The sequence below is a fragment of the Miniopterus schreibersii genome, assembly GCF_964146895.1.
Source record: "Miniopterus schreibersii genome assembly, chromosome: 7".
In the NCBI taxonomy this organism is placed as follows: domain Eukaryota; kingdom Metazoa; phylum Chordata; class Mammalia; order Chiroptera; family Miniopteridae; genus Miniopterus; species Miniopterus schreibersii.
This window is the reverse complement of record NC_138108.1, coordinates 23,434,295-23,457,202: the sequence shown is the minus strand read 5'-3', so window position 1 is coordinate 23,457,202 and position 22,908 is coordinate 23,434,295. Positions and strand designations below refer to the sequence as shown.

Sequence of the window (22,908 nt, the reverse complement as noted above, 5' to 3'; positions counted from 1 at the left end):
AGTGCTAGCTGGTACTGGCTGCTACCGAGTGAATAACTGGAAAACATATGAGTAGATAGGCCCATGAAAGCAGATCTGATAATCACACTATTCCCACATACAAAAGAGGTAAAAACAGAATGATTCCTCACACCACCCTTCATTAGCAAACATTGTTTTCTCCTATTTTTAATCTCTGCTATGCTGATGACTCCTGAAGCTATAATCCAGTCCTTTCAGTAAAGTCCCATATTAGTGAAGGACCTATTGTCACTTCCTCCCCAAAACTTACACAAACTCATCACACTGTCCTTCTAGATTGTTTCCTCCTTCCAACTTGGCTCTTTCTACTAGAAACCTTCAAGTCATTACCAAATCCAGTGTCATGAAGCTCTTTGCCTATGTACAGAGGATTCACAAGTGACAAAGCACTTAGAGAGTCTTGGCCCCCAGCACTCATATCAAAGGTCAATTCTCTTTCCCCAGATTGGGTTCATGAATGACGGCAGAATCCTGGCCCTAGACATGCAGCATTATAGCAACGGAGGCTTCTCCCTGGATGAATCCTTACTCGTAAGTGTTTTAAGGAGCAAGTTTACATTCTGAAAAGTGTTACATAAAATGGTTTAATTCTGAATTTTTTAAATAGCTAAATAATATCTAATAATGAAAGCATAAAGACCTTCATTGTGGTGATAGCCACATGTTACAGGTGCCCCCAGAGTGAACCCAAAGATTTTGACTAAGTCTGGCCATGTTTCCTATACTTACAGCCCTTTTCCCAGATGCAAGCATTAGACTTCAACTGCAACTCTATTGACATTTTGCACTGGATAATTTTTTGTTGTGGCGGCTGTCCCGTGTATTGTAGGATGTTTGGCAGCGTTGTTGGCCTCTATCCAGCAGATTTCAGTGGCATAGCTACCCTCCAGTCTTAACAACCAAAAATGTCTCGTCATTGCCAAATGCCCCAGGGTAAAAAAGGGCAAAATTGCCTCTAGTTGAGAACCAATGCATTAGACCAAATGCCAAAAGATTTTTTTTCTAGGATATGATTTATATTCATTACATTTTATAGATTCAGTGGTTAGGCCTATGAATGCTTCACAGGCTTTTGGAAATGTTTGAGACCTAGAAAAAATGCATTCACTCTAAAATCCCAAAATAAAAAATGATTTCAAAAGAAAAGTTGTTCAAATCCTTAAATATTATTTCATAGCAAAGATACATTTAAATTGAGATATGGGTCTATTTTAGCATTTTTGATGTGATGGAGAGGGGTCAGTCGTTTCTGGCCTGGTTTGGTTGGAGGTCTCAGGATGGTAAAATAGGTGCAGAAGGACAAGGGTCTTATCACATCAACTCTGGATTTTCCTAGGTGTTAGAAACTGGACTTCTGAGGATGGATAATGCTTACAAATTTCCCAACCTGCGTTGCCGAGGGTGGGTGTGCAGAACCAACCTTCCATCCAACACGGCTTTGCGTGGGTTTGGCTTTCCGCAGGCAGGGCTGATCACCGAAGCCTGCATCACCGAAGTGGCAACCAAGTGTGGTTTGTCCCCTGAGAAGGTAACACTAAATTAGTCTCATGTACAAAAGATATCGAATTTTAGAGGTGGGAGGGCCACTGGGGATCATTCGTGCTGAGGAATGTGAGATGCATAGGGCTAAATGATTTGCCCCAGGTAACCCAACTCTCTAGTTAATGCAGAGCAGGGACTCCAGCGTTCCGTGGTCCTTGTCTTACTCAGGCTGCTCCTCAAAAATCCTGGGGACAGGGCAAAGGGGGAGGAGGGGAAGAGACATCTATAATACTGTCAACAATAAATAAAAATTAAAAACAAAACAGATAACTCCTATACACCTCATTTTTCTTGGTTATAAAATGGGGAATTCAGAGTGTTGATCACTACTGTACCTTCCAGGTATAAAGCCCAAAATTCTATCAGACGTTTTAGTACAACAATGAAATCTCCTTTAAAACACATCATGTTTCTGATGTATTATTGCAACCATTTTCTAACCAAGAGTGTAAAAAAAGAAATCCTGGGGCCAAGAAGATATTGAAGAGTGAGCATGGGATTCTAACTTGTTCAATGAGAAGTCTCCATCGGTTGGGGGCATAACTGCTACCGACAAGCTCTGTCACACCCTTCTTTCCCCTGCTTCCTTAGCATCTCAGGCAGCTGTCACCAAGTTCCAGGCACTTCAGTCGTTACAGTGGCCTCCTTCAGCTGGCCCCTCACGCAGCACCCCTGATGCCCACGCCTCTTGCCCATGCTGCGGCAGTCCTTAGAAAGCCCCTGTCCTCAGTCCATCTAATTTTTTCCCCCCAGCATGAGAATCTGTGACCACAGGCAGGAGCCATCTTCTCCATGTCTCTTGAACTTGTAGGGGATCCCTGCCCCTCCCTTCCTGGCCATCTCACCACAGCCTCTCTCCCAGGTGCTCTGTCACACTGGGCAGCGCTAGAGAAGGAAATCAGATAATGACCTTCCTTCATCTCCGGGGAAGTTGGAGGAAACAGTGGCCACCCTTCAAAACACTGCCTCGCCCGAAATGGCACAGCTCACTAACTTCCAGTCATCGTTTTATAAGGATCTGGGAATTTTTTTAGGGGGATGGGGAGACTGTATGTGTGTAATGGCCCCTGTCAGCTTGAGGAGATGACTGGCCTCAACTGCAGAGTGTTCTCAACTGAGAATGTGAAGTACTTGACCTTTTGTTCTCAGCTATGGGTCTTAGTCTCCAATTCTGGGAATTCAGGAAGAATTCTACTCATTGCTTCAGACATCCTGGGATGGAATATTTTCATTTGTACTTCATCCTGGTTATGGATTATATTTAAACAAACTTTCCTATTTCCCATTTGGAAGTACATGACCTTATCTTGCCACAGCATCTGTATCATCTGAACCTTGTAGATCTTGTAGTCTGGAAATTAAATTCAGGATTACCTTTCAATAGCTATTTACAAATACATCCAGTATAAAGAGTCCATGGTGTACCTGCACTGGGCTGAGTTATATAAGAAACATAAGGAAAGGGTGCCTTCCCTTGAACTTAGAGCAGCATAGAAAACATGGAAGTGCTCACATTGGCTAGAGGCTCTGAGCAGAAGAGACTGTAGTGCATTGGGAAAGGCTTCAACGGGGTGTACGTTGAACTCAGTCTGGGACTCACAGGATGAGCAAATTTTGACTGGGAGGACAGTGGACAGAGGAGTCTGTCTGCCAAGTTCCCCCACCCCCCTTTCACCTTCTTTTGTTTTTAGGTCCGAATGATAAACATGTACAAGGAAATTGATCTAACACCCTACAAACAAGAGTTTAATGCCAAGAACCTGACCCAGTGTTGGGAAGAATGTATGGCCATGTCTTCCTACTCCCTGAGGAAAGCGGCCGTGGAAAAATTCAACTCGGAGAATTACTGGAAGAAGAAAGGGCTGGCCATGGTCCCCCTGAAGTTTCCTGTCGGCCTTGGCTCACAAGCTGCTGGTCAGGTCAGTTCTCCAAACTGACAAATCAAAAGGTGTCTGGGAAACTTTCCATTAAGGTGAATTAGCCATATGGTTGCAATACCTGATTGCTAAGCTTCACCAAAGTTGTGCTCAAACTAACCTTTCTCTAGAGGAGACAGGAGAGCTTCTTTGCCTGAGTCCCCAGGGTTAGTGACAAGCATCCCTCCTGGGAAATTGGGAGACCCGGTTTCTACTCCTGGCCCTGACATTAAGCAGCTTAGTCAATGCACCCTGGGCCCCAGATTGCTCAAATATAAAGTAAGAAGGTGTGACCGATGACTGCCAAGACTCCTCTTTCAACTCCCCTATGATTCTGTGTCTCTGGACCTTGAAATAGAAACAGGAAGCTGCAAGGCACTTGGTGTCCCTCCCCTTTTTGGTGGGTTGGGGTAAACTAAACCCAGAAAAGGAAATCATTTAAAGAATTTTTAAAACATAATCCTGGAAATTTGTTCACTTCATAGCCATTAAAAGTGCAAAGGGGAAGACTGAAAATCTATTCTCATAGTTTAATCCTTCTGATCGATTAAATGAAGTCCCTGCTTGGTTGCCACACGCCACTTGCTATTACCACCTCCCCCTTCTTGAAAGGAACTTACCCCCAACGGCTGGAGAAGGGCTGCTCTCTTCTAGCTCATTCCACAGTAGTGATGTGGGGCCCCTGTTATCTGTGCTCTTACACACACACACACATATATATATATATGTACCTATAGTACATATATGTGGATAAGAGGCAGACCCCTCAAAATGATTGTCACTCCCCTTTGCAGAATTCATGGTGAAGATGTGGCAGGTGAGCTGAGTGGTGACAGGACAGGGATAGGGGGGTGGAGCTGGGAGGGGGCATCGAGGGAGCAGAGGAGGCCGCGAGCGGTGGGAAGGTCCTTCCCTCATTCCCGTGTCGCCGTTCACCTGCCCATCCGGCTCAGCTTCCATGTAACCATTAGAGTGTTTCGTGCCGTTTTATTGTAGCTGGATTAGCTCCTAGGAGCCATGTAACAGTCCAAGCGGTGACCTTATTGCAGCCGCGCACCTCTTGCCTGCTTTGATGATGTTAACAGCACAGTTGTTTAGGCATCTGCACCCAGTTTACCCAGTGAAGAGGCTGTGGTTGAGGGATAAAGGCAAAAACAAGGTTATTCAAAAGTAAGGGGAGGGGGAAGCACCACCAGGACAGGGATGGTGGCGGGGAGCCCTGGCGCGCAGCTGGGGGCCCCCGATGCGCTGGCGGCTGGCGAGGCGGCTGGGCTGTGGTCCTAGAGCAGGCGGGCTGGGATCACGGGGAACAGGCTCCGTGGGATACGGGTTCTATGAAGATCCCTGGGCTTTACGCTGCGGCAGACGTGGCCGCGGCCTCTATCTAATGGTGGCCATTACTTAACATCTGGCCTCCGGTAGACCAGGTCAGTCTCATCAGAAATTTCTCAAAAAGTAGATTAAATAAAAATAACGATGATTCCTGAGTTCTTTTAGATTTTACCACGTTCAACCCTCAGGGCAACCTGTAAGATGCGTAGCCTTAGCTAAGGTATCTTAGGCTCAGAGACCTTAGAGAACTTGCCCAGCTCCCGGGGCGGGTGAGAGGAGGGGCTGGGGCTAGAACTGGGGTCTGAGAGGCTCCAGAGCTGTGCTTTCTCAGCTGCCCCGAGCTGCCCCTCCGCGGGCCCTTTGGTGGGAACCGAGGTGGGATCCAGCTCAGCTGGGAAGAAAGCAGCCCGCAGCCAGCACTACAACTTCATTCTCAAGGCCACCGCGAAGCTGCCCCCGGCCACCACGCCCTCCCAGCCTCCCTCACACTGACCAGTGTCCCCGTGTGAAACACTCACCCAGGGCTGAATCCGAGCATTTGAGACCAGCCAGGCCGCCTCCTGGATGCCATGTGCTGAGAGGCTACCCTGAGGGAAACCAAAGAGAGGCTGGAACTGGAAATATTTGAGCACCTCCTGTGCATAAGGCCCTAGGCTGGATGGTTTGTAATTTCCCACTTGACTGAACCCCTATCTGTTGGGCAGGTGTGATTCTATTTTAGAATCTGAAGCCCATAGAGGTTCGCTCTCTTGCCCAAGGACATCCAGCTAGTGAGTGACAGAGCAAGGATTTGACTTCAGGACTGTCGGACACAGGTCCCATGTGCCTTATTATTCCATGTCGCCTTCCTGAGCTGAAGTGGCCCCTGTGCTCCCAACAGCTAAGGGGGCAAACATACCTCACCTCATTATATTTCATTCCTAACCGTGAACTCCGAAGGACACAGTATCTGATTACCTCTGTCTTCCCAGTGTCCCAGGATGGAACTGGCTCGGTAGGAGCTCAAATGTTTGCATGGACGAGAGATTTGGGAATCTGTGGGACCAAGGCAAGCTTCTCACCAATACCGGCAGTGGTTGATCAAAGATTTAAATTTCACAGACTAAGTCCCCAGTTTATATTGTAGGGCCATCTGTTCTAACATTCCAGTTGTGCCGCTTTAGTAGATGAAGCTTTGTGGAATTATCCTTTGTGGTGCTAACAATGAACCATCCGGTGGTGCCATTTAACTGAATCAAATTTGACATTTTAAACAGCCCGAGGAGATTGCAGCAGTTCATGGAACAAATGGCTCAGCAGTCGCTGATAGAAATGCTGCCCCAGACACGCGGGCAGAGTGCCGCTCCCAGCAGGGTCACACGATGTAAGAAATGCACAGCCCACTGTAACTGTCACTCAATCACGTGCGTCAGCTGTGAATTTCAGTCTCAACTTCTGAAAAGCTAGCTCAGCCAAGAAGACCAAACACAGAGCCTACAAGCTATGCTGTGGCAAATTCACTTATCAAACTTTTATGGAGCACTTACTGGGTGTGAGATACTATGTTGCATTCCCAGGGGATGCCTTAAGACTGTGGTTCTTCCTTTTGAGGGCTCACATTCTAGCAGAGTACAAAGTGCCAAAGAATGGAGCCCAGGAGCAGCCACTGCAGCTGGCATCAGCTGGCATCCGATGCATGACCCCAGGGCAGCCAGCTCTGAGCTCTCTGGAGAGAATGCCACTCCTTACCTTTATTGTTTTGAAAATAAATGGCCAGGAGCACAAGGCAGGAGTTTCTAGGAGTGATGTGTCAATAGAGAGTAAACACACTCTGCTACACACCCTTGGGTGATTATTATGTCTACATGGCTTTCTTAAGGTTCTAAAATTCTCCCTTGGGCTGTGAATGTATGTGCCTTTGTCCTTGGAGAAAGGGTATCCCCATGTCGCTATTTTCCCAATACATCCCTAGTTTACACCTGGGACCGGGTAAATAGAGCCCATTTTCACTGTCAAAGTGTCTTACTTGGAATGACAGAAGCTTTTGCTTGTCATTGGCTGGAGTAAGGGGGACTTTTGGACATCAATAAAAAGGCAGTTCTCCAAGTGTGTCCTGTGGCCCACATGTGGCTATGGAGGTCCTTCTAGTGGTCAGAGAATCAATCCAGGAATACAGTCCTTTCCCTGGGATGCATCTGCTGATTGACATGCAGTCCATTGACTTTGGTTTATGACCAGGGTTGTTTATAAGTTATCTCAGTGAGTCATAAAGGCTTACTAAGATTTTAGCTTTATTAAATGGAAGTTAGCTTGTTACTAGAATTTCCTGAAGACTCTTACAAATCCTAGATAATTAATGCCATTCTGGATGGAAGATCAGACGTTAAAAAACCCAACTAATAGAGCTTTAAGTGACCCCTGGAAGCTCCAGACCACACCCATGGGGTTGGTACTTCCCAGCAGAGCAGCTACAAAGGTTTACCTTGTAGGCATTCCTGAGCCACAGCACTAGGAGCTTTTTCTTAAGACTGTAGGCTCTTAATATTGCTCTTAAACTGGAGGCCCCAAAGTGAAGAGAAGACACCTTGTTTTCCACAGTTTCCTGAGATATCTCCACACCCCCTGGTTTTAGCATGAGCAGACTTGCAAGATGGCATATTCTTGTTAATTGTAAAACATGTTTAGCTTTGATTTTGGATGTTTCTGATTGCAGCAGCCTTTAATTCTGTTAGCAGTTTGGTTCCTTCTGGATCCCTATGGCAAGCTGTACCATTAGATAAGATTTCTTCCAAGTTCTCTTTTAACTAAAGCTCTGTAATTCTGTGCCAAGGTGCATTAGAGTGGGCTTAGCTCTCTTTGCAATGAAAAAAGTAATGTCTGTTTCATCTTACATGGATTTTCATTTTTGCTTATCTATAACAACCTACAACTGTGAGACTCTATGTTCACATAAATAATTCTTCTCCCTGTTCCTCAAACTATCTACAGTTAACTTTGCATCTTAAAACTGACTCCCCACCTCCTCGAAACAAACCCAAACCTAAATTGTTGCTCCACCCATGTCAGGGATCCTTGAAAAGTACCAGTAAGCTCAAATGCCCCAATGAGGAAATCGCAGCTCAAGGAGCATAGTCCTGCCCCAGACTCAAAGCTGTCCAGCAACTATCTGGCCTCCTGTGGGTGATCATGAGGTGCCCGAGCATTGCCCTGGCTTTGTTCAGTGCTCTCAGGGTGATGGGAAAAGTGTGTATATTTTGGCAGGAGATGGAAGGGAGGGGATCATTCCCAGGGAAAATGTTTTAATTGACAAGACATATGATGATATGAGTCAAAAAGGTCATGGAAACTGTATCTTTTTTGCGTAGGCTGCTGCCCTGGTTCACGTCTATCTAGATGGGTCTGTGCTGGTGACTCACGGTGGAATTGAAATGGGGCAGGGGGTTCACACTAAAATGATTCAGGTAAGAATGCAAATAATTGGGTGAAGTTGGATGTGTGCTTATAGATATGTGCATGAGAGAGAAACTCTGTTCCAAAATAAAAAGGAGAGGAAACTAGCTTTGACCACTTAAACTGTTAAGCTATTAGCAGAAACTGGGTAAACAAGCCAGTTTGTAACTGACCCTCTTAAAAGAATGTGGCAGAAGAGTCTCAGCTTGTCTTATTGCTAAACAAGTCTATGTGGTTATTTGCCACTTTCTTTTGGATATATGAACAAGTGAGTTGTCCATTTTAAACCTTGCTGGGCAATAAAAATGTAAATTCTGATGTACTGCATTATTTCTGGCTTTTTTTTATAGTAAAGACTCTAAACAATTGATAATATAAATCACATTTGGTATTTCTAATCAAACTTTACCAGTTTTCTCCTGGCTCTTTTACTTTAGATTAATTTTTAGGTACTGTTTCTATAATACAGGTTATGAAACATTTGTAAGAGGCAAATAAATCTTTTTTAGAAGACCTTACACAATTCCATCATTAGCAATAATCACTGCTTTGGGTTATTTCCCATCTTGGCTTTTTTTTTCTTTTTCCAAAAATCACCAACATGCTGTTTATTGAATGTTGTATCCTGGTTTTTTCACCTGTCCTTCCACAGAGTGAGCCCTTCTTCCTGTTATTAAAAATTCTTTGCACTCATGACTTGCAATGGCTGCATGGGGATGCATATGAAATTTATTTAACCTTCCCCGATTGTTGAACATTTCAATGAATATTTTCACATAAACCTGTGATCAAATCAATGGGTATTTTCTTAGAATAAATTCTCAGAAATGGAATTACTGGTCACAGAGTGTATCTTAAATCATTTGACACATATTACTAAGTTGTTTTCCAGAAAGTAGCCATCTCATTACACCACTAACCAACACTGTATGTTATGGGTTGTTTAAAAATCTTAGATAAATCAACAGGTGAATGATCATATCACATTATTGCTTTAATTTGCATTTTTCTGATGAGAGAGATGTAGAATATATTTTGCTTTCATGTTATCAGTCACTTGAGAATTATCTAGTCATATCTTTGCTCATTTGGGGGTGAGACCTCAGTGTTTTCTTTATTGGGCCACTAGATCTTTAGGTCTAAGCTTATGCGTTTTGTGTAGATGATTTTCTGAAAGTCAGTGGTATAGAAGGACTCCATATGATGTCCTTGTCACAGCTATGAACAAATTCTAGCAAGCTCTACTGCTTGCAAAAAAGGGGAGGATTTTGGATGAGCTGAAGTTAGTAATATGGTTTTGCCCCCCAGCACTAAAACCAAAGGAGGAACAAAGCCACCAACCAAGTCCCTTGTTGGCCAGGGCACCAGCCCATCTCCTTCTGAGATCGCGCTGGTCCTGCTGCTGTAATGAGGCCGTGTTCTTTCTCAGAACTGCCCTCTTCCTGCAGCAGCTCCAGAAATGTGGGCAAGGCTCTCCTCTCTAAGGTCGGTTTTTCTAGAATATTGCTGAGTGCACCATAGGAGAGGCCTCAAAGGTATTGACTTCATGGTGACAAAGACATAAAGTACTTCTTCCTTGGCGTGGGCCTTGCTTTCTCTTCCTGATGCTGTTGCACATAAGACAGTGAAAAAAAATGTGCTCGGGGCTTGGGGTCCAGATTGGCTAAGTGTTTTCATGAAGAGGAACTTTTTGCGGCTGGAAGAATTTGTGGTTCTGCCTGCTAGTCCCCATTGGGCACATCAGGGCTTCACACAGGTGCTACCATGTGGGCACATGCACAGGTCTGTGACTAACCAAACTATTTGGAAAACAAAAAACACCTCTCTTCTAAAATCCAGGTAGCCAGTCATGAATTAAGGATGCCACTGTCCAATGTCCACCTGCGCGGAACAAGCACAGAAACTGTCCCCAACACAAATGTGTCTGGAGGTTCTTTGGTGGCAGACCTCAATGGGATGGCAGTAAAGGTAAGAATCATTGCAGTGGCGTCCAAATCATTAAGCCCATCAGGACCAACACGTGGTGGCACTCCGAGGATGCTGAGAATTAACCCAGCTCTTATGTCCTTCCCACACCCTCTCAGTGGAAGCAGCCCTTCCACCGCTCTAAGTGGGATGGCACCTGGCGCTCTCCTGAGCTGGGCATGTCACCTCTTCTCGCTCACTCCTGACATCTCACTGGGCAACAAGTCCTTTTGATTCTATGCTAAAATTCCTCCGTGGAAAGAGACATTTCTGCTGCCATGTTCTGATGACAGGGCTACACTGTTCGGACTTGCAGCTCCTGCCAGGGGCAGTGCAGGCTCTCTCCACCCAGTTTCATTGCTTTTCACTCTGGTCTCATGCTGCCAGAGTGAGTTTCCCATGAAATAAATCTGACCATGCTGTGTTTAAAAACAGTGGTTGGTGGTTTGCCAACAGTTTTTCTGTTAAGTCCTGACCCTTTCGCGTGGCCCCCGTCCTGGGCAGTTGCACTTCAACCCACCCCCCTGGAACCTGTTGGGTCACCTCTTATGGGATCGGTCTCTTCCTTCTCTGTGTTCCTTGGGCCTCTTAAATAAGCCCATAATGGCACATATCATGCGGTTTTGGTATCGGTGTTTGCATGAAGTTATAATCATAATTTTAACTAAAAAATAATCCCTAGGATGCTTGTCAAACTCTCCTAAAGCGCCTGGAACCCATCATCAGCAAGAATCCTCGAGGCACTTGGAAGGACTGGGTGAGAATCACTTTGTGTTTTATGTTAGAAAAAAAGAGGGGGGGACGTGAAAGAGATACATGTGAACTGAATAGCAGTAGGAAGAGCACTTTAACAGGTGCTACAGTCACCTAGGGAGAAGTAGAGGCCCTCTGGCTCTCGGCAGGTAGAAATCCTATCACACGACATGATGGAAGAGCTCTAACACCCGGGAAAGTCCTCTGTTAGAGAGGATGGCTTGTCTGTCTGGAGCTCGTTTAAAATGTTTTATTCTTTTTTATTTTAAATATCTTTACTGAGGTCTAATTGACATGCAATGAACTACACATACTTAAAGTGTGCAATTTGATGTTTTGATATATGTATGCATATATGCAACCATCATTAGAGTTAAGGTAATGAACATATCCATCATCCCCAAAAGATTCCTAGTGTTCCTTTATAGTCCATCCCACTTCTCCCTCACTCCCACGCCCACCCCGCCATCCCCAAACATACCAATCTGCTTTCTGTCACTGGAGATCAATTTGCTTTGTCTACAATTTCATAAAAATGAAATCATATAGTATAAACTTGTCTTACAACATAGTGAATTGACAATTATATAACTTACAAAGTGATTACACAGATAAATCTAGTACCCGCCTGACACCATACATAGTTATTACAATGTTATTACAGTGTACTCCCTATCAGAACCCTTATTTTCAGCAAGAACTAATTAATGTTTCTTGCTATGGAACCTAGGTATTTTCTAGATAATAGCTGTAAATCTGTGTATTTCTCCTTCTTTGGGTTCCACTGTTCCTAAAATGGGAAGAAAACACTTCCCATGTCTCCTTCTATAAAACATGTAAATACTTATTTAAAAATAGGAAAGCAAGTCATTGGGTGTATATTCAATCAATAGTTGAAATGGAATGGAAATATTCAACTGCTTCCTTTGATCTACTTATGATGTAGTTGGAAGAGAAAACACCCATTCTAAAGTCAACTAGGAAATTTTTCAGAGTGCTAGGTTCTAAAGCACCAGCTGCTATGGAATGGACATCAATAAAGGCTGGAGTGTGTGCCACGGTGACTGTTCTAGAATGTCACATTACGAGTGTTGGTCTGGAGGAAATAACAGTTGGGAAGTATTACTTAGAAATGGTTCCTTCCATTCCATAGAGTTAGGACTCATTCTATAATTCATATTTATGGGAGCTGTCAGTCCTTTCAGGGCATATTTATTTCTGCTCTCTTGCCTGTGCTGCCTGGGCCCAGGAAGGCTGAGAAGTCTGGTTGGAGAAGCACCACCTCACTGGGGTGCGGTGCAGTAACAGAGGATCAGCCCTCCACCATCGTGAAATGCTGCCATTCAGTCCACTTTCTTCTGTAATGGTTGCACTTCTCATGTTTTCTTTCTCAGACTTGAGGACTTGGATCCAACCCCCATTTTTCCATCTATTAGTCAACTGTGTGCACTGCAAAGTCAGGAGAACTTATGCTTTAAATGGTACAATTTAGCAAAAATATTACCGCTCTCCTAGGACTGTTATAGATATATGATGTTAAAATTAAACATCCAACCGCCATTGTTTCCTGAAATGTTCCGTGTTAATAGGCTTAGTCTTTCCAGATGACCGAGCGAAAGTCTTTATAAGCAGAACATGTGCTGCCCAGCATAGTCCAGGCTGTAAGTGTAACATACCAAGGCATCGTTTACTACAGTGAAATGCATTGAACAAGGGCTGTGACCACAAGCAGTGAACCACAAATGCCTGTGGAGATGGAGAGTGCTGAAAGGAATAAACTAATGTTGGTTATTCCTAGTTATTACCACCGATAACTTTATTTAACACATACTAAAGTTAAAATTGAAATTTCAAGTGACTCTTACTTTAAACATCCTTACTGTGTTGTGACACCCTTCTTTCACAGGCACAGGCTGCTTTTAATGAAAGCATTAGTCTCTCGGCTACGGGATACTTCAGGTAAACAGCCCCTTCTGTCTCATGCTGTGGCGAGTAGCAGTAGCATCTGGAGGAAGAGTTTCACTTCTGTTTGCAGTTTTGGCACCAACTGATTTTGTACCTTCTAGTGACCTACTGTTATAAAGAACATTTCACTGCTGTTAATCCAAATGTGCAGAAAGGCTGTTGTTGGGAAAAATAAGCATGAAAATAAAATACAGCAGAATTGATGATTCGGATCATACTGCATAGCTCTAGAGGGTTCTCTGGGGCTAGTGCCGGGTGCTAACAGGAACCCACAGCAGTGGCTGACCTTTGTTGAAAACTCAATGTATCCCTTAAGTTAAGAAACAAAAGTAAAAAAATCAAACCCATAATAAGATAAACATCACTTACACTTTCCTGATTGGCAAAAGATCAGAAATTTGACAATAACTATGTGTTATCAAGATGTGGAACAACTGGAACTCACATGCTTTGGAAAATAATTTATCTGCTTATTTAAATGGAGAGTGAAAGCCATCAGAGAGCAGGGTGCTACAGAGAGGCTGGCCTGATTTAGGCGCTTTGCCAGTTGTAATGGGCGTCCCAGGGCACTGGCAGACTATCAGGAATAAGTACTGGGAGCATTTTTAATGGCCACCTCCAGTCTGGGGCGCAGAGGAGAAAAGGGTAGAAAGTGCTGCAAGCTGCCGGCTGCTGCTTAAATGACATACATTTGGTGTCTTTAAAGATGAGTTGATGGTGGGAGGTCTGAGTCTCAAAGCAGGAGAGAGGTAGCCTAGGGGCCTGATCCCTCACCCAGGAGGCTGAACCCTGGAGTCAGAAAGACAAATAAACAGGTCAGTGTGAACCTTTGAAGTAGCATTTTGTGTAAAAAGCGGGTGGAATTCCCCAATCTGATTACAGTAGGGTTATATGAGCCAATATTAGCCCAAAGCAATAGGATGGATAATCCTACTGTCAGCAGTTAACTTCCAGGCATAAGGAGTCATTGGTAGGGAGCAACTGGACATTTGTATCAGGCAAAACAAGTTTAATAAGGAAGAAGGAAATACTGATGTATTCAACACATTTATCGCATGCACTGTGTGCTGGCACATTGCTGTACAGGTCTACTCCCCGGGTTTGCAGTGCCCCCAATAACACGCTCCTCAATTCTCTTTCTCCAGGGGTTACGAGTCACACATGAACTGGGAGACGGGCGAAGGCCATCCTTTCGAATACTTTGTTTGCGGAGCCGCCTGTTCCGAGGTTGAAATAGACTGCCTGACGGGGGCTCATAAGGTCAGTACCCCTGGGAGGTCTTCAGGCTGCACCCTGGATGCACCTCAGCTCCATATATCCCATCCATCCAGCACCACGGAAGCACCATGTATTTGGCCTAAAGATAATTTCGCTGTGTTACCAGAAGAAAATAGAAGCTCAGCAATTGCCTTGGTGCTATGGTTGCTTCCATGGAAAACAACCAGTGGCCTCTCTTCTTTGTTTCCCTGGTCCTTTTAAATAGAACAAGGAAAAAAACCACTTCAAGGAAGAAACACAGCCTAAGGGGCTTCCATGTAGACAGCTGGGACAACTGGCAATGGTGACCGCTTTTGTGACGTGCCATCATGTGACACTCTTGAAGGATTTCATAAGCATCCATAATCTGCTAACAAGACAGTTTTATAACTAATATTGGGGTGACATACTGTTACTTCTGCCATATCCTACTGGTCACATAAACCAATCCTGGTAAAGTGTAGGAAGGGACTACGTAAAGCTTCATCCTTATGATACCAGGATGTGGGGATCATTGAAGGCCACCTTGGAGGTTGGCAACCACAACCTAAAGCCACTCTCCAGCCCTATCAGAAGACAATGAGAGGTCCAGCCGGGCGTGGCTCAGTGGTTGAGCGTCCACCTGGGATCCAGGCGATCGGGGTTTGATTCCCGGTCAGGGCACATGCCCGGGTCGCGGGCTCGATCAATGACACTCATCATTGATGTTTTTATCTCTCTCTCTCTCCCTCTCCTTTCCTCTCTCTGAAATCAATAAAGATATACTTAAAAAAAAAAAAAAAAAAAAAGACAATGAGAAGCAGTTTTAAGTCCACAGCTTGGAAAGCAAAACCTTCACTGACACTGCAGACTTGAGAGCACCTCCCCTCCCCTCCCCTCCAGTGGAGGCCACTTGTCTCACAGAAGGCCAGTCTTACCAACTAGTGTCAAAGAGAACTTTAGATTTCATGTCTTTAAATAAGAGAGGTGAATACCTGAAGTTTCATTGTAGTAGAACATTCTGGATCACTAATTTTCATAAGAATTTTTAGTCACCGAGTTTCAATGTTAGATTTATTTTCTCTTCGGCTCTAAAAATGAAAAATTGAGCCCAGCCGGCATGGCTCAGTGGTTGAGCATCGACCTATGATCCAGGAGATCGCAGTTTGATTCCCAGTCAGGGCACATGCTCGGGTTGTGGTGTAGATCCCCAGGGCGGGCCTGCAAGAGGCAGCCAGTCAGTGACTCTCATCATTGTTTCTATCTCTCTCTCCCTCTCTCTCCCTTCCTCCCTCTGAAATCAATAAAAATATTAAAGAAAAATCGAGAACAGCAGATAATGATTGAAATTTGTTTTTGCTGATGTACCCTGAGTTCCTGACTCAGGAAACATCAAGCTGCCAGTTGGACTCTGGACATTGGGTTGCGTGTTTGCCACAAAGTTTCGCAACGAGGATCATGAGTGCCGTAGATGTTTTCTGTGTTGTATCTTATGTCTATTGTAGTGGATTCAACTCAGTATACTACGTCACTCAGCTGGAATCCAAGCCAAGTCAATATTTTTCTCTCCTATTGTTTCCAATAAAAACAGTCAATGTTTAAGCTGGTTAAGAGTATTTGTGTAACTCTGAAGTTTATACATAATAAACTTGGTGACATAAAAAATATCATACCACTTCTTTCTGCTGAAATAGAATGTGGCCCAAAGAAAGGTTGTATATCGACGCCATCCCAGCAGGAACCATTCCTCAGCTTTCCCTCCCTCAGTTGCGTTCATCACAGTAAACATTTTAACTTTTTTTATTACTAGATCATCAGAACAGACATTGTCATGGATGTTGGCTGCAGTGTAAACCCCGCCGTTGACATAGGCCAGGTATGTGTAACGGACTTGCCTCACTGCCTAGCTGTAAAAACCAAACTGCTATGGGGATCTTCAGGGAAAACACTGCGTCTAACTTCATCATCCTCTTACTTTTCTATCCCTGTTGTCAGAATCTTTTTATTCAGACCGGCCACAGAACTCACATCTCTTACTATTTAAAAAAGGGGAGGAAACAGAGGTGTTTTAGGTAGTGTTTGAAGAAATGCGCAGCCTGGGACTGGGGAGCTTGAATGAGAGGGACTGAGCCCCGAGGGGACAGAGTGAGCCCCACGGTCCGGGACGGAGGTGAAATGCAGTGCTAAGCGCTGAGCCTCGGCGCAGGCATCCCACGGCCTTCGGCTTCGAGGAGTTTGAAGCTGGGCTGGGATAACAAATGTCAAATAACTGTAGCAGTAGTGATAGATAGGCAACCTATTTTGCCCACAGACATTTTTATTTAAATTTGAAGTAATTGACAAGATTGAAAAATCACATGCTGTTTTATATAAATATTCAAATGCCTAGCACATCTAAGAACTGGAGCATTTCAAAGCTGTTCAGCAAGCTTAGAGAACACAGCTCAAACCCTTTATGTTACAAGAGAGGAAACAGTCCAGAAATGTGAGGCCGGCCAGCTTGTGAGCAAGGACGTTAGCAGGAGATTATTGGTTCTAGAGCCCCAAGAGCCTTTCCTAGGGAGCTGGGGTCTGTGGACACAGCAGTGAGAGAGAGGCTTTCTGAGGTCTCTTCTAGAGCCCTTGGCATTCTAACGTCAAGCTGAGATTTGAACTCAAGGCCTTTAATTTGGAATTTAGTGCTTGTAAGATGTTTAGAAATGCTTTTAGATAAGCTTTTAAGTAAACTTTCAGAGACATTCCCCAAGACATGCTGAAAACCCTTCTACACTGTGTTTTAAAAATCCAGATAAACAGCATGACATTGAAAGGCTCCTGTTGACTATATTTTCTCATACATGGAAATTCTAAATTTTGTTTTTTGTTTTGCCTCAGATTGAAGGTGCATTTATTCAAGGCATGGGACTTTATACAATCGAAGAACTGAAATATTCTCCTCAGGGTGTCCTGTACACTCGGGGTCCAGACCAATACAAAATCCCCACCGTCTGTGACATCCCTGCAGAATTTCACGTTTCTTTATTGCCTCCGTCTCACGACTCAAATACCCTGTATTCATCTAAGGTAAGCTATACTTTGTGAATAAACACATGTGTATGAGATACTCTTGCAGGGATGGAAGGACTACATTCCTCTCTTGGTTCTTTGGGGTTTTTACCAGGATTGTAGAAGAAAACGCCTTATTTACATTTTAATTATAAAATAATTTAACAACATTATAAACTTTTAACAAATACTCTAAGTCTTGTACACTAGCACCAACTACTGTTGCCATCAGGTTGCATCTGATTTTTTACCTTGTGGTAATCATCTTCATGCCTGTATCTCCTTTCTCCATTTCGGCTCATTTCCTTAGACTGGAATCCTAAGAATGGAAATATTGGGTTTAAATAGTAAATTGCTTTTTTAAAGGAAAAAGTTATGTATATAATTTACATAGTTAATATTTTATACATACGCATATGTACCTATAGATGTTCATATACATATATATACGTATATATACAGAGAGAAAGTGTCATAATCTAGTTAACTTGTTTCCCTCAAGGGTCTGGGAGAGCCTAGCCTATTCCTGGGGTGCTCGGTGTTTTTTGCCATCCGTGACGCAGTGAATGCAGCGCGACAGGAGAGAGGCCTGTCTAGACCATTGAAGCTCAGTAGTCCACTCACCCCAGAGAAGATTAGAATGGGCTGTGAAGATAAGTTCACAAAAATGGTATGCTCTGCTCATTAAATTCTGAATTTTTCTCCCCTGTCTTGTGGTCAAGTTTTATTAACCCACCATGGTGGTTTTCTGTGGAAGAAAAGGTGACCAGAATGCCAAGGGCACTTGAGCAGGAGAAGAGCAGAGTGGCCCTTGAGTTGCATTTTTCCGCCAGCCTGGCCCTGCCTGGCCTGCAGTGGGGCTCAGTTCTGTACCACTCGAGAAAAGAAGGTTTATTTTTTTATCATCAGTTATATGTTCCTCCCTTGTTTTGTTTTCTTCCCAGGACACATTGGTCCAGAATAAAAGTTCAGGAACTGTGCCCTGAGCCTAAGACACCCAGGCCAAAAATATGGGCCACTCCAATGGTCTATCTCAGTCCACCCAACCAGGCACTGAGAGTGTGCGAGTCCTGATTTGAGCTGCACACACTCAAAGGGCCTTTTCCCAGCCCCTGGTAGCAGGATTCCCAGCTACATCCACACGCCTGCCGGGCAAACATCTCAGCTCTCCTTGGTCATTCTCAGTGACGGGATTTTTAATTGTGGGAGGAATTCATGTCATTCCCAGTAACCTCTCTGACCCTAAACAAGCTATTCCTTGTTTATTCCTACACTGAGGGGAGAGCCCCCCACACCTCCTCTCCTGCTGGCTCTTTGTGGCACCCCTTATAGCTTTTCCTAACCCCGTGAGGCACCTCTTCTCCCTGGAGAAACCCAGACTGATTCCACTTTCCGTTTGTCCCTCTTCAGGATGGGATGGCTCTGAGCTGCTCCGTCCCCCCGACCCTCAGTCCTCCCCGGATTCCTCCACACTTCCCATGCCGCCTCTGCCAGCTCTCTCATTGTCCTGGTCACCCTCGGGGTGGTTTTTATCCCATTTTAATGCTCTGCTGTCTTTCACCTGTCACAAACATTTTCCAAATGCAAACATAAATTTGTCCTTTTATTCTAGATTCCAAGAGACAAACCCGGATCCTATGTTCCTTGGAATATACCCGTATGAATCAAGTACGAACTTACGAGAAAATCGGTGGCTCTTCCCATATAGCAACCTATCCAGTTTCCATGCTCGAAGATGCTCGGTCTGAAAGACAAATTTTCACAGTTCAGAAATCATTTCACAGAGTATCGCTTTTATGTGATGCCAATTTTAAATGTTCTGTTTAGATTTTGATAGATATGCTTAAGCAATTTAGAAATCATATTTTAAATGTATAAACACTAACTGGTTTCCTCTAGAAGATCGTTCCCATTACCCTGCCCCTTAAACCTTGCAGCTGAATGGAATAGATGATGACTTGTCTGTGATTCATATTTGGCTGGTATCCACCAACAGAAATTATACTGTCTAGTGAAAGGAAATTTTCAAAATGATTTTATTAGTAGTATGAACTGTAAAGGATATTCGCTTTTTACTTTATATGTGTTTGTATTTTTAGTTTTTAAAAATATGCATTAGTTCTGTAATTTAAGACAAATTAATAAACAACCACATTTAACACCTAGAAACGCTCCTGAATTTGTTATGTCTACACGGTTTTTAGTTCCATTTCATTGACTAAAGAAGGTCTTTGTCGCTGACTGTACAAAATTTTGTTCCAGTGGGTCACCTCCAGGGCAGGGAGAAGTGTGCATTGTATAAGAACAAGGTTGAGATTGAAATTTCAAATTGGTTTAAAGGAAGAGGAAACTGGAGTTAGCAGAGGAAGGTGGGGATGTAAGGGTTGAGAGCACAGTGGCAGGATTTGGTTGGAAGAACACACTCAGAGAACAGGCCAAAATCACCCGATGGGGGCTGCCCTCGGTCCAGCTGTCCATCCCCCGGCCAGAGCATCGAGGCGACACAGGTAGACACGGCAGCAGGTATTTCCATAGGACTTCACAGCTTTCAGCCAGTTCCTTTAGCATAATGTCTACTCCAAGAAATCAAATGAAGTTGTTTTCTCTGTGAACAGAACAAAGGTAAGTTTTCCACGTTGTTATTTCTAAATGTATGTAGACAGAGAAACCACGGCAGAAAGTAGGTGTTCAAGTGACCAGACTGTGAGCTGATGATTTGCTCTATGGCTGTGACAAACCCATGTCAATTTGTATTCATAGTTCTCTGGGGAAAAGGGAGAGAGCTTGCCCGAGAGTGAGAGAGCGAGAGAGAGCAAACAGGAGAGAGAATCTACTTGTAAAAGGTACTAGGATTGCTAGATGGGCAGCACTTGATTCTGTTGAGCCTTCAGACTACATTTTGTAACTGCGTTTGCATTCATCTGAGTGTCAGGCATCAGCCTCCCTTTATTGTGTTCTTCATCTCTCCCTTCCTCCCCGTCTGTCTCCCTGAACCCCGCACGAACACACGCGAGTGTAAACCCTTCAGGTCATTTGCAAATACTTATAAAATTTTGACCAGCAAGAATAGAAGGGAAATCATGCCAGAAAGCTAGGAATAAATTTCACAGTTAGTTTACATTTTAATATGTTGCTCCTTTAAGCAGAGATTCTTAACTTTTTTATCAGAATGGACAAAATCATTTTCTGGCCTCGCTTTTGTTTTGAGTTCTTGAGGCTTCTCTAAGACATAATCCACGAACGGCAGGTGCCCCTTGCTTTTCCCTGTCCTTGACGCTGCACCAAGGGCAGCCCTGTGTCAGGGTTTTCAGCACCACAGGCCAAGGTTGAACCCGAGGGGCGCTGACACAGGGCTGTGCGAAGACAGGGAGGCTCAGTGCAGCTACGCAATGGACCCGAGACCACCCAGGTTCAGGGGGACCTTGCTTTTCATCTGTCTCCTCCCAGACTGCATTCTTTCCTCTGTGACCTGTTTCCTCTCCTGAGGAGGTAGCAAGGCTTCCAGAACCCTCTCACTAACAGGAAGGGGCAGTGGACTGTGCGGGTGTTTTCCCGGGGGTGCCGAAATAATGCTATTTATCTACTGCTGCCAACTTCTTGTTTTCTGAACTTTGCAAATATGAGTAAAGAACAAAGAACATGTTTCGCAGGTGGCGATGAGAATGAAAACTTTTATTCGACTCTGTGAACTCAAGATTTTTAAGTTTTTAACTATTATTTCATACTCTTATGATTTACCCCAAACCAGTGTTGTTTAAGAATGCAAATCTTGATTGTTTATCTTCTGAAAGGAAGCCAAACATTCGTCCTGCTGAAATAAAACAGAATACAATGCAGTGTTACATAATTTTGCAGTCACAAAGAGGGATCTTTGATCAACTCAGGCAAACAAGATCAACATACGCATCTTAAATGGCTCAGCTATTCAGAAAGAATGGGCTACAGGAAAATTGCCTCAATCTATAGAATCATTTCCTCCACACAAGTCATCGAGAGGAACTCAGATCCTGAAATATATTTATTGTTCAGTCATAAGGAAAACTGTATCCTTTTGTTTGTTTGGGAAAACAAAACAAGAAACTCTGGAAACGGCAATGTTTCTTGCATTTGTATAACCTTTTTCTTCTATCAGAGTTCATTGCAAAGATTTTGATCTGGTTCCTGTGCACAAAGACAGGGAAAGGGGACGATGCACATTTACCTTGGTTCCTATAATAAAATGAGAAAAACAAGGCTGCGTCTTGTTTGGTCTGTGTAAATAGGCATGCTACTAACTCTAGCCAGAAAAAAAAGAAACAAAAACCCTTGTGACATGGATATTTTAATTTGGCATGTTATATAATAGTCTTTAATCAAGACTATATGTGTCAAATGCCCCTCAGAGGAAGTTATAAACACTTTGGGGGGAAGGATGGAATTGGTGTGCCATAAAAGTTGCTGGCAGACCACAGGGCTAGAGACTGAGGCGGGGGAGGAACATCACAGGCCTATTTGTCCTTTTGTCCTGGTGAAGCCCCTCACACCATCAGAGGCACACAGCTGGGCATGTTAGTCTCAGGGTAAGTTTCTGGAGGATCTTTAACTCAGGTACTGAAGATGCATTAGTTAAAAATGTCCCAAAGTGAATGAAACAACAGTCAACCCTCCACGTTAGAACAGGAAATGAGAAGTAGAAAAGCCGGAGCTCTCTTTATGGACAGAACACTTCACAATAAATCCCTACAATTCAAGAATGTTCCCCCCAAGTAGTAGCAGAATGAGGGAGGGAACAATAAAAGCAGATGATCTTATTGTCTGTGGTCTTGGTTGAATCCAATCTATGCCCTTGAAGTCAAGCCCTGTGTTGACTATGAGGACTCCCTCTCCCAGCTGCCTCAATGGGCTCTCTTCCCGGGCGGCCTTCCAGGCATCTTCAATGTGAACAAATGACAGCGCCCCCAGCTGGGACCTGACAGGCCTGTGCTCCTTCCAGCTTTACCAACCAGAAGCCTCTGTTTCCTTTCTGAGAGCTTCCTACCCCTCAGATTTCAGGGCGGATCCTCTGTGTTCTTTGGCTTCAGGAAAGAATTACTGAAGGCCACAGTGCCCAGTGCAGGTCCTGCACCCCAGGTATGGTGGTGAGCACCCACACTCTCCTAAGGAGCCAGAGAGGAGTTCATGGGGAGCTTGGGTGGCGAGTCATGAACCTCTTACTCTGCCATAAGAATTGTCTTTAACAAGACGATCAGGGTACTCGAGCATTTCACTCCCAGGAATTACGCCAAAGGGCTTGGCAAAGATTGATTTGTTGCTCTTTCTGACCCATGCCTCTCCACCTCTCCAGCAGTGTTGGCAAGTATTATCCACCCCTATTTAGCAGGAAGGGAAACTGAGGCAGCTCCCAGAAAATAAAGTGAATTTTTCATATGACTCTTATATTCTTGGCACCATGTCAATTGTTTCTGATCATTTTAGTGTAACGTATGTTGGGGTAACATATGCTTAGGGAAACAGTCTTCGTATGGGTGTTTTGACGCAATTGCAATGTTATTGGAATGGTGTTTGGAAATATTAGGACTTTAAAACCTTAATGTACTTAGAACTAGTTAAAAGATGCAATGACCTTTTGATTTGTTTATATTTTTCATTGTGGCTGTTGCTGCTTGCTACAGTCTTTAAGTACTATTAATGTTTATGAAATCATAGACTCTTAGGAATTAGGGAA

At 44.0% G+C, this 22,908-nt stretch overlaps 1 protein-coding gene across 1 annotated transcript in view; it reads left to right on the top strand.

Annotated features, from left to right (window-relative positions):
- AOX1 (aldehyde oxidase 1) overlaps nt 1-19,370 on the top strand; it is a 58,823-nt gene extending 39,453 nt beyond the window's left edge. Inside the window, exons 24-35 of the mRNA XM_081141924.1 lie at nt 466-552; nt 1,358-1,549; nt 3,255-3,482; nt 8,156-8,251; nt 10,080-10,208; nt 10,888-10,962; nt 12,865-12,917; nt 14,069-14,183; nt 15,970-16,035; nt 17,034-17,222; nt 17,707-17,874; nt 18,817-19,370. Of these exons, the coding sequence (XP_080998050.1) occupies nt 466-552; nt 1,358-1,549; nt 3,255-3,482; nt 8,156-8,251; nt 10,080-10,208; nt 10,888-10,962; nt 12,865-12,917; nt 14,069-14,183; nt 15,970-16,035; nt 17,034-17,222; nt 17,707-17,874; nt 18,817-18,867 (1,449 nt within the window). The 3' untranslated portion in view covers nt 18,868-19,370. The remainder of the gene's footprint in view (nt 1-465; nt 553-1,357; nt 1,550-3,254; nt 3,483-8,155; nt 8,252-10,079; nt 10,209-10,887; nt 10,963-12,864; nt 12,918-14,068; nt 14,184-15,969; nt 16,036-17,033; nt 17,223-17,706; nt 17,875-18,816) is intronic.
- Nucleotides 19,371-22,908: the final 3,538 nt, after the last annotated feature.